A 12,357-nucleotide genomic window follows, 5' to 3' on the forward strand; every position below is an offset into this window, starting at 1 on the left:
AATGTCATCAATTTATTGGTTTGTTTTACTTGACAAAAACCTATTTTTTTACAAGAGAGGATTTCTGGGTGAAAGGTAGTTTACTAGGTGGTAATTTATACATATACACATATACACACAATTTTTGAAAAAATGTTTATTCTGAACTTCAAAACCACTATAAAAAATGAGCACTTCTATATATGAGACAGAACACAAAAAGAAGACTGAAAACAAAACTTCATTTCTTTTTCACACCTTTTGCTTTTTAAAAAATTAAACATGTTACTTTCAAAATTGACTAGCTTTTCTACATTTCTGAATTTCTTTCTGTGCATTAAAAAAAATATTTCAATAGACCACTCATTTTCTTTTTTTAAAAAAAAGCATTTCATCATTGTTATCTCACCTAATAGAATGTTAGCACTTCTTCACTTTATAGCTGATTCCAATTGTGCAAAAAAGTTTACATTTCTAGGTTTCAATTGATTCTTGCTTGCATTTCAAAGTTCCTACTCAGCTCTAGATTCTATTAAATTTTTTAATTTTAATAAGCATTTTAAAAATAAAATTTTGAGTTCTGAATATTCTCTCCCTCTCTTATTCAGAAGGCAAAAAAAAATGATACAAATTATACACGAGAAATGAAAAACACATTTCCATATTAGACATACTGGAAAAAAAAATTTTAAATAAAACAAGAAAAAGTAAGAAGTGAAAAACTAATGATTCATTCTGAAATCATACTCCATCAGTTGTTTCTCTGGATGTGTACTGCATTTTTCACCTCAAGTCTTTCATAACTGTCTTAGATAATAGATTGCTGAAAATATCTAAGTCATTCCCAATTGATCATCCTACTATTGCTATTACTGTGTATGGTGTTTTATTCATTTCACTTTGCCTCAATGTTCATGTAATTATTCCTAGGTTTTTTCTGGGAATATTCTGCTTGTCATTTCCAACAGCATAATCGTATAAAACTTTTTCAGCATTCCCTAATTGGTAGATATTTTCAATTTCCAATTGTCTGCCACCACAAAAAAGACAGCTCTTGATTTTTCAACAGGACTGCTTGCAAACCCTCTACTGCATATTAAAGGTGCATATTTTCCTCCATGTGATTATATTCAGCTTGGCAGGGGGCAAGTTATTCTTGGCTTTAAATTTATATCTTTTGCCTTTTGGAATATCATATTCCAAGATCTTTGGTTTTTAGCAGAAGCTACTAGATCCTTTATAATCCCAACTGTGGTTCCTAGGTCCTTCCAGTATTTTTTCTTTAATGTAGAAACTTTGGATTTTGGCCATAACAATCCTGGGATTTTTCCTTTGGTGATTTCTTTCAAAACATTATTTTACTTTTACTTTGCCCTATAGTTTTCATTTATAATTTCTTGAAATAATGTACAAGATTTTATTATGGTTTTCAGGAAATCTATTGTTTCTTAAAAATTATTTCCTGTTAACTTGTTTTACAGGTAGATATCCTTCTATTTTAAAAAATCTTTGGTTTTATTCCAATTATTTTCTGGCTTTAGAACTAATTTTTAAAACATGAAGTTTTTAGTTTGATCTCTTCTAATTTTTAAGGAGTCTATTACTTGGGTGAAATTTACTACTATTTTGGTTCTAAACTAAATTTATAAATTCTTATTTTAAAGCTATTTTTCAAATCAATTTTCAATCTCTTGCATTATTCTAGGTATGCATATCGAACTTGTGGAAACACCATTTTTCCTTTCATGCTCTACTTGCAATTATTATGGTACTTCAAGGCTGAATTTGGGGGCATTTCTTTGTAGTGGTTTGGAGAGTGTTTATTCAACTCTCCAGTCTTAGTTCCTGAATCGGGATTTTATATGCCAGATTCCACCCTCCTACTGCTCTTTGGGGTAAAATGGTTACCTTTGCTTGGTCTTGATTAGGTCACCTGAATTCTTGTACCAACATACCCTGGCTATTTGAAGTTCAAACTGTAGCATGTTCAAAGACTCCTATGGAATTTCAAGACAGAGTGCTAGGGAACTCAGAACTCATGAATATGGGATTTCCCTCTCTGAGTGCTTATAACAACCATAGGGATTAAACTGATTGCTACCCTCTCCCATCAGCCTCTAAAAATCCATCTTTTAAGTTCTTGAATACTTTAGCACTGCCAGATTTGCTGTTTTAGGACAAAGTCTTAAAGGCTCTAGGTGTCTGTGCCTCAGCTCTTTAAAGGCTTCTTGAGTATAGGCACTGCTTGAGTTTAAGGCACTGACTTTTAAGTAGGTCCCTTTTCCTATTGTCCATAGACTTCTGATTGACTTTTTTGTGTGGTTCTAATATGAAAGAAGTCACTTCCTATAGTTTTAAACTAGTTTTCTAGATCATTATTTGGTGTAGTGTAATTCAGACTTACTGCTAAAAATGTCTATGTGAATAGGACTGTTTTTGGCTCTGTTCAAGCAGCCATCTTTAGACACCTGGATCCTAAAAATTTGTTTTGATAAACTACTTAGAGAAATTTTTAAACCTAACAAAACCATGAAATATTAAAATCAAAATCAGAAAAATACCATTCAAAGTTGATGAAAATCATTTCCCTTGGTTAGCCCTCCCTTTTAAATAAAGTTTTGACCAAATTATTTTACAGTGTTGTATATTAATGTAGCATGACTGTTCCTACAACCATGACCTTCCTCATGCATGCTGTATTCAAATCTGTCAGGAGGGATAAGTTTCTATTATTTTTGATTATTTCAAACTCCTAACTTATTTCCTTTGTGACCCTGGGTAAGTCATTTAACTTCTCTGGGTCTCAGTTTCCTTATCTGTGAAAAACACAAGAATGGGAAGAGATGAGAAGGAATTCAGAGCATCCAAAATAGATCTCATTTTCTTCCTCTCTCCCACCTCATAAATATACCTACCCTTTCCAAATTTGTGAACTTTATATTGTTCTTGATTTCTCATTCTCCTTGACCCTACATCTTGTGTCCATGCTTTCCTCACCATCTCACCACTAGGTACTCATTATCTCTTCCCTGTACTATTTGGTTTCCTAATCTCAAGTCTCTCCTAAATCCAATTCTCTTCTAGAGAGCTAGCAGAATGACATTTATAAAGCACAGCTTTTACCATTTAAATCCTTACTCAATAAATTCCAGTCTTTGCTATTAAAGGATTAAACATAAAGTCCTTTACTTGACATTTAAAGTAATTCACAACCTGGCCCCTCTTCCTACCTTTCCAGTCTTCTTATACTATATTCCCTTCCACACTCTCAACAATACAATTATACCATCATACTAACTATTCCCTTCACATAGACATCTTTTATTTTATGCATTAGCAGTGGCTGCCCCGCCTCAATTCCGTACCCCCTCACACCTGGAGTGCTCATCCATTTCTGACTGCTAGGTTCCCTGACTTCCTTCAAGATTCAGCCCACATACCTCCTTATGCAAGAGGCCTTTCCCATTACCAAAACCTTTTCTCATACTCCCTTACCTAGCTCCAAAATTATTCTGAGAAAGGGCCCACAGATTTCAGTGGACTTCCAAAAAAACCTAAGAACCCCAATCCCTAATATATACTATATATCTTATATTCTTCATTATTAGAATGTAGTATTTTTGAGATCAGATACTGTGGTGTTTTTTTTTTTTTTTTTTACCTTTCTTTGTATCACTGTTGTTTGGACACATTAAGTATTTGTTAATAGACTTTTATGCCCAGAATGCACTTCCTTCTCATTTTATTATCTTAGAATCTCTAGTTTCCTTCAAGGCTCAGTTCAAACACCCCCATGAAAGTCCTTCCTGATCCCCTAGCAGCTAGTGTATTTTACCCCAAAATTATTTTTTCTCTATTTTATATATATTTATGTATGTACATGTTGTTGTTCCCTAATTAGAATATTTTACCTATTTGGCAGATGGGTATCTCTAGCACCTAGTAGAATATCTGGCACACAAGAGGTGATTAATAAATGTTTAATATTTGATTGAAATAGTTGTTTAAAAATCCTAGCTAAGGACAGATCAATTTGAGAGATAAATAAAAATAAGCAAGAGAGTAAAGTTTATCTATTCAATTAAATTTGCCAAACATTTATTCAGTACTGACTCTGCATGAGCTTTTGCTGGTGATATTCTCATAAAATATACTGTATATGCAACATACAAGGGTATATTTTTCTAGGAACAGTAAGCAGAAGGTGCAATGACTAAAACAGGTTAAATATAAAGCAATTTAAACTACCCAAAAGTGGAATGGGCTGCCTTGGAAGTTAATAGCTTCCCCTTCACTGGAAGTATATAAATCAAAATGGATGACCATATGTCGTGTACTATTAAGGAAAGGATTTTTTTTTCAGGTTCAGGTTGATCTGGTCCCTAAGGGTTCTTCCAACTCTATGAGTCTGTGAAATCTTAAATTAGATTCAAACTCACATTACTCAAGAACTACATACATTATCCCAACACTCTCCAATTCTCATATTTTCTAAAATTATAAAAAATACTTCTTGCACTCATATCATAACAGACTTCATAATTCATAAACTGTAGTTAGTATCACTGAAAAGCACAAGTGTTTTTATATTAAAGCTAAGATTAATGTTGTTTTTCTATGCTAAATAAGGAGTTTTCAAAAATCAAAGCAGTAAGATAATACTGCCTGAAGAACAAAAAAGTATTCACCTCACGTATTCTTTTTTATTGTCTTCTGTAACTGAGATGCTTTTGCCATTTGGTTTAAGTTCATGCTGAATAATTTCACCATAAGCATTATGTTCAACACAAAAGGTATGATCCAAAACACCTGTAATATCATTCTCACTAGAAAGGGAAAAAAATAAGAAGGCACATAATTGGAAAATCTGAAACGTACATACATATACACATACGTTTATATATATATATATATATATATATATATATATATATATATATATATGTATTAAAGTTAAAGAGATAATATTATTGTGATATTGAATCAGAATTTTCTTTCATGTTAAATAAAGCATTTAAGTTATTTACTAATTTTGCTACTATCTTAAGTGTTAAGCTGACCAATCATTAAGAAAATTAAACTTCACAAGTACATACAATTTTGTTTTCCCCTTTTAGGTTGTCCAATGAAACAATCTATGTAGTATACTCTGAAATAACATTTTCAAGTAGAAATACTTCAGAAGTACTTGTCTACTATAGCTATATATAGAGAGAGAATCAATACATACAGTATCCAAACTAAGCTGTTGTGAAGATCTGGATCAACCAACTCCATGTCATCCAAATTAATTGATTTTCCAAGTAATTGTTTATAAAAAGGCAATGTGAAACCACCATCAATGTAATGTCCATGAAATACAGCCATTCCCATTATTCGCCCAACAAAGTGGAAATATGATAAGTGTTCCTGAAATTTAAGTAATAAATTTATATATATATATATATTAAAGTAACAAATAGGTCACTGAGAAAAAAATTTTAAAATAACAATTTCATAAGAATATAGTTTTTAAATTTCTGTTTTATCTCAACCATTCAAGTAGAGTCAGAAATTTATCTGAATTTTAATTGTGATATGGAAGGGATCTTCTAGTCAATATGAAAAATTATCTTATATATTTAAATTCCATAAATATATCCTCAAATGCTAGGAAACTCAGAGGTCCTCTTTCTTTCTTTTTTTACATTTTAAGAATTATTTTATAATGATAACCCTTTTTTTGACAGTATAAAAACATGAGTAATTTTTTACAACATTATCCCATGCACTCACATCTATTCTGAATTTTCCCTCCTTCCCTCCACCCCCTCCCCCAGATGGGAGGCAGTCCCATACATGTTAAATGTGTTACAGTATATCCTAGATACAATATATGTGTGCTGAACTGAATTTCTTGTTGTACAGGAAGAATTGGATTCAGAAGTCAAAAACAACCTGCACACAGTTTACACTCATCTCCCAGTGTTCCTTCTCTGGGTGTAGCTGATTCCGTCCATCAATTGGAACTGAATTAGATCCTCTCTTTGTTGAAGATAACCATTTCCATCAGAACACATCCTCATACAGTATCGTTGTTGAAGTGTACAATGATCTCCTGGTTCTGCTCATTTCATTCAGCATCAGTTGATGTCTCTCCAATCCTCTCTGTATTCATCCTGCTGGTCATTTCTTACAGAGCAATAATATTCCATAACATTCATATACCATAATTTACCCAACCATTCTCCAATTGATGGGCATCCAGTCATTTTCCAGTTTCTAGCCACTACGAAAAGGGCTGCCACAAACATTTTGGCACATACAGTCCCTTTCCCTTCTTTAGTATTTCTTTTGGGATATAAATAAGCCCAGTAGTAGCACTGCTAGATCAAAGGACATGCACAGTTTGATAACTTTTGGGGCATAGTTTCAAATTGCTCTCCAGAATGGTTGGATTCTTTCACAACTCCACCAACAACGCATCAGTGTCCCAGTTTTCCCACAGCCCCTCCAACATTATCATTATTTTTTCCTGTCTTCTTAGCCAATCTGACAGGTGTGTAGTGATATCTCAGAGTTGTCTTAATTTGCATTTCTCTGAACAATAGTGATTTGGAACACTTTCATGTGAGTGGAAATAGTTTCAATTTCATCATCTGAAAATTGTCTGTTCATATCCTTTGACCATTTATCAATTGGAGAATGGCTTGATTTCTTACAAATTAGAGTCAGTTCTCTATATATTTTGGAAATGAGACCTTTATCAGAACCTTTAAGTGTAAAAATATTTTCCCAGTTTGTTACTTCCCTTCTAATCTTGTTTGCATTAGTTTTGTTTGTACAAAAGCTTTTTAATTTGATATAATCAAAATTTTCTATTTTGTGATCAATAATGATCTCTAGTTCTCCTTTGGTCACAAATTCCTTCCTCCTCCACAAGTCTGAGAGGTAAACTATCCCAGAGGTCCTCTTTCAAAAGAATATAACAATGTTTCCAAGTTTATGCTGCTATAAAACTTCAACATTTATACTTAATCTACCTTCTGCTACCTCAACACTAAGCATTTGCTCTCCATTTACTTCTCATTTATTGCCTTTTAGTCAATCCTACAGAAATACTATTCTCCTTTACCTGAAAACAATTTTATACCTTTCTTCCACCTTCCCCAAACCTCTGACTCTAAACAAAACTGGAAGATACCACACTTTCAGAAAAGCTCTTCTTCAATTCCTCTCCCCTCCTAAGAATCAATCCTGGGCCATTAACCTACCAGTCTTCTAGTGTTTGTCACAACTTGAAGGCCAGTCATGGAATCTATATTCATCATCCTCTTAAAATTAATGCTGTTCCTATGACCCCCAAAGATTCAATTCCACTTCAAGTCAACAAACATTTACTAAGTGGTTCTTTGCTCACAGCACTGTGCTAAGTGTTGAAAACATAATGAAACAAAAAACAGTCCCTGTTTTGAAAGAACTAACAGTCTAATGGAAGTTTAATGGACAATATGAAAGCAACTATGAACAAACCAGTTACCCACAGAATAAATTGGAGATAGAAGGTAAGAGCATTAAGGAGGATTAGAGAGGAATTCTTGCAGGAGATAGTATTTAATTTTAGAAAGCCAGAAAAGCAGGTGACAAGTGCATGGCAAATAGCCAAAGAAAATGCACAAAGACAGGAGATGACCATCAGAGGAAGAGCAAGGAGGCCAGTGTCACTGGAAATGGAAGTGAAGTATAAAAACACTGGAAAGGTAGATGAGGAACAGATTCTGAAGGCCTTTGAATATCAAATAAAGGGTTTCATATTTGATCAAAGAGATGATACAGAGCCACTAAAGTTTACTATATTGGGGTAAAAGATAGATAGGGAAGAGGATTGTACTTTAAGAAGAACAATTTGATAGCTGAATGGAGAATAGATTGGAGTGGGGAGAGCCTTAAGTCAGAGAAACAACAAGAAGCTAACTTCAAAAGTCAGGTGTACAATGGTAAAGGCTTGGGACACGATGGGGACAATATCCAGAAGAGAGGAAACATACACTAGAGATGTTTTGAAAGTAGATACAACAAGACTTTGCAAATGATTGGATATGGGGGAAAGCGACTGGATGGTGGACTCCTTAAAATTGATAACAAAGTTAGGAGAAGGGCAAAATTTGAAGGGAAAAATAAAAATCCCATTTTGGAAATTTTGAGTTTAAGATGTCTTACAGAACATCAAGTTTGCAATGACTTATGTCACATTTTGTTTTGTTTTATTGTTTCTTGATGTTTCATGAAGTCATTAGCTTCCACTTGCCCAATTCTATTTTGTTTTTGTTTTTTCCAATTCTAACTTTTAAGGAATATATATATATTTTTTCAATGAGCTTTTGTGTCTTCTTTTCCATTTGGTGAATTTTAATTTTTAAGGAATTATTTTCTTCAGTGAGTTTTTGTACTTTCTTTTTCATTTGGCCAAGGACTTCTTGTTGATAAATTTTTGTAGCTTTTTTCCATGTGGTCAATTCTGCTTTTTACAGCATTCTTTTCTTCATTGGATTGTTATACCTCTTTTCCCTCTCATCCCCTAATTAAAAATGTATTAAACTCTTACATATAAGTTTGACTTCTAATTGAAGCTAAACCTTTTGAGAATATTTTTCTTTTTTTTAAATAGTATTTTAAGTATTTTATCCTAAGACAGTAAGTAATTTGATATAGCTTAAATATGTGCAATCATCTAAAACATATTTCCATATTAGTTATGTTGTCAAAGCGTTTGCAAAAAAAAAAAAAAAGTTTGCAAAAGGAAAAAAAATCACCCATAAAATTACAGAAAGTTATTGGAATGATTGCATATCTAAGCACACTATTTTCACTTTTTATATTACTGAGAAGAGACAAGTCCATCATAATTGATCATTGTACACTGTCACTGATACTGTGTACAATGTTCTCCTGGTTCTGCTAATTTCACTTTGCATCAGTTCATCTAAGTCTTTCCACATTTTTCTAAAATCTGCCAGCTTATAATTTCTCATAACACAATAGTATTCCATTACACTGATATACCACAACTTGTTCAGCCATTGCTCAATTGATGGGCATCACTTCCATTTCTAATTCTTTGCTGCCTTTTGTGCCTCTTTTACCATTTGACCTATTCTGTTTTTTAAGGTGTTTTTTTTTTTTTTTCAGTATTTTTATATCTCCTTTACCCAAATTTTTGACTCTTTTCATAATTTTTTTGTATTATTGCCATTCTTTTCTCGTTTATTCCCATTATCTCTCTTATTGGATTTTTAAAATCCTTTTTGAGCTCTTCCAGGAATTTGGTAGGGAAGGGGAAAAGGGGAAAGAAAGTCCGAGACAAATTCCCATTTTTCTTTGAAGTTTTGTATGTAATTGTTTCAACAATGTTATCTTCTTTTGAGTCTGACCCTTTTCCTATCTATGGCCTGAAAGCTCCTGAAGCTGCTGCCACTGCCAGTTCAATTGATTTCAAAATCAGCTGCTGGCTTTCCATATTTGGTCCTGTGGTGGACTGCACTCCATTCTCACCCCAGTGAAACAGAACTTTCCTTCAGACTTTCTAACTTGTCTTGGGCTGAAAAATCACCGTATTTTTGTTGATTCTCTTACTCTAGAATCCACTAGCTCTCATTGAAGGACATCCAATTTGAATTATCCAATAGACAGTTGAAGATACAAGATTAGAAGTCAGAAAAAGCATTAGGGAAGGACAAAAATATCTGAGAACCATCTGCATAGAGATGATAACTGAATCCATGAGAAGTGATAAAATTAGCAAATAAAATACTGTATAGGAAGAAAAGTGCCCAGGCTTTTATAGGCCTGGGGACACCTATAATTAGTATGATCTGAATGAAATTCCTGCAAAAGAAAGTAAGGAGCTATCACACAGGAAGAAAGAGAAGCAGGAAATAGTGTCAGAAAAAGCTAGAAAGAAGAGAATATCAAGGAAAAGGGGATGATTTAACAGTGTCACCTAAAACCTCTAGATCCATATTCTTTACATGATCTTCCACCATCATCTTCAATGACTTGATCTGTCCATCACACCTTACTATCATCCCATATTTCTCCTCCTTTTTGCAGCTAAACTTCTTGAGAAGACTGTTTAAAATTGAAGCCTCCACTTCTTTTCCTCTCACTTTCTTCTTAAATCATTGCATCTAGCAGTCTAGATTTCATAAAACTGGAACTACTTTCTCTGAAGTTAACAATAATCTCTTAATTGGCTATCTTTCTTGACTTCTCTGAAGTCTCTGACACTGTTAAACATCCCTTCTCCTTGATGATACTGTAAACATATAAAAGTATTTCCCTGGAGAATGCTATTACAGTCAAACGAGTATAAAATGTAAATAACATGACTTGTGAAAGAGAAAAATTAAAATATAGAAGCTAGAAATATGAAACCAGAGTGCCCAGGAAAGAACAAATTTTCAAAGCCCAAAGAATTGCAGAAAATGATGGGAGATGAAGGCCACAGCTATAAATTCAGTTTTGAGATCAAAATTCAGAAATGTTGGAAAATATCCCTCTAGATGTATTCTGATGGAAGTGGAAATCTTCAACATAAAGAAGATCCAACTCACTTCCAGTTGATCAATGATGGACAGAAATAACTACACCCAGAGAAGGAACACTGGGAAGCGAATGTAAATTGTTAGCACTACTATCTATCTACCCAGGTTACTTATACCTTCGAAAGCTAATAATTAATGTGCAACAAGAAAATGGTATTTACACACATATATTGTATCTAGGTTATATTGTAACACATGTAAAATGTATGGGATTACCTGCCATCGGGGGGAGGGAGTGGAGGGAGGGAGGGGATAATTTGGAAAAATGAATAAAAAAAAAAAAAAGAAAATATCCCTCTAAACCTCTGGCTTTTTACAGAACAGCTACTGTTTTCCTTGAAGCATGCATTATTGCCTAAAATTTTATTAAAAATTGTATTCTATACATCCAGCCATTCTGGAAAACAATTTGGAACTATCTCAAAAAGTTGTCAAACTGTGCATACCCTTTGACCCAGCAGTGTTACTAATGGAGTTATATCCCAAAGAGATCTTAAAGAAGGGAAAGGGACCTGTATGTACAAGAATGTTTGTGGCAGCCCTCTTTGTAGTGGCCAGAAACTGTAAAGATGCCCTTCAATTGGAGAATGGCTGAATAAATTGTGGTATATGAATATTATGGAATATTATTGTTTTATAAGAAATGACCAACAGGATGATTTCAGAAAGGTCTGGAGATACTGACATGAACTGATGCTGAATGAAATGAGCAGGACCAGGAGATCATTATATACTTCAACAACAATACTATATGATGATCAATTCTGATGGATGTGGCCATTTTCAACAATGAGATGAATCAAATCAGTTCCAATAGAGCAGTGATGAACTGAATCAGCCACACCCAGCGAAAGAACTCTGGGAGATGACTATGAACCACTACATAGAATTCCCAATCCCTCTATTTTTGTTTGCCTGCATTTTTGATTTCCTTCACAAGCTAATTGTACACTATTTCAAAGTACGATTCTTTTTATACAGCAAAACAACTGTTTGGACATGTATACATACATTGTATTTAATTTATACTTTAACATATTTAACATGTATTGGTCAACCTGCCATCTTGTGGGGGGGAAGGAAGGGGAAAATGAGAACAAAAGGTTTGACAATTGTCAATGTTGTAAAATTACCCATGCATATATCTGGTCAATAAAAACTATTATTAAAAAAAAACCTGCATTCTATTAAACAAGTGAAATATGTGGGCCAAGTGACCTTTATATGAAAATATTTTTGATGTCTGATTTCACATCATCATACCGGATTAACTGCAGAATCTGGATTGATTTGTAAGGTATAGATGTCATCTCTTGAGTACTGGAAGAGGCCATAATATGGATTCAGCATTTCATGAGATAAGAGATACAGCCATTCCCTAAAAAGACAACACATATTTAAATGTCTAATAAATAAACCCCTTTTAAAGGATAAAGACAGACATATTACCTATTAGCCGTGGAAGTTAAAAGGGAATTGAAATAAAGCTTCAAATGAAATTACATAAGGGCAGATTTTTAAATAGCTTACTATGTGTGGCAAATTTCAATACTTCTGGGAACTTTTCTCCAAATTGATATTTTAGAATATAATAATCATAATGATAACAATAACATTTATACTGTACCTACTATATATAGGCCCTCTGCTAAGCATGTTACAAACATTATCTCATTTGATCCATACAAAAATCCCAATTTTACAGTTGGGAAAACTGAAACTAAACCACTATACTGTGTACCTAAAAAAACAAACAAACAAACAAAAAAACCCCATAAATTTAAATTACAGCCCA

General features: G+C 33.3%; 1 protein-coding gene across 2 annotated transcripts in view; it reads right to left on the reverse strand.

Moving 5' to 3' along the window:
• The window catches only part of SMURF2 (SMAD specific E3 ubiquitin protein ligase 2), a 127,732-nt gene that overhangs the window by 6,388 nt on the left and 108,987 nt on the right, over nt 1-12,357 (reverse strand). For both annotated transcript variants that reach the window (XM_074260539.1, XM_074260540.1), the window contains 3 exons: nt 11,826-11,940; nt 5,210-5,388; nt 4,668-4,805 (listed from right to left, as the gene is read on the reverse strand). In XM_074260539.1, coding sequence (XP_074116640.1) covers nt 4,668-4,805; nt 5,210-5,388; nt 11,826-11,940 — 432 coding nt within the window. The remainder of the gene's footprint in view (nt 1-4,667; nt 4,806-5,209; nt 5,389-11,825; nt 11,941-12,357) is intronic.

The sequence above is a fragment of the Sminthopsis crassicaudata genome, chromosome 4, assembly GCF_048593235.1.
Source record: "Sminthopsis crassicaudata isolate SCR6 chromosome 4, ASM4859323v1, whole genome shotgun sequence".
In the NCBI taxonomy this organism is placed as follows: Eukaryota; Metazoa; Chordata; class Mammalia; order Dasyuromorphia; family Dasyuridae; genus Sminthopsis; species Sminthopsis crassicaudata.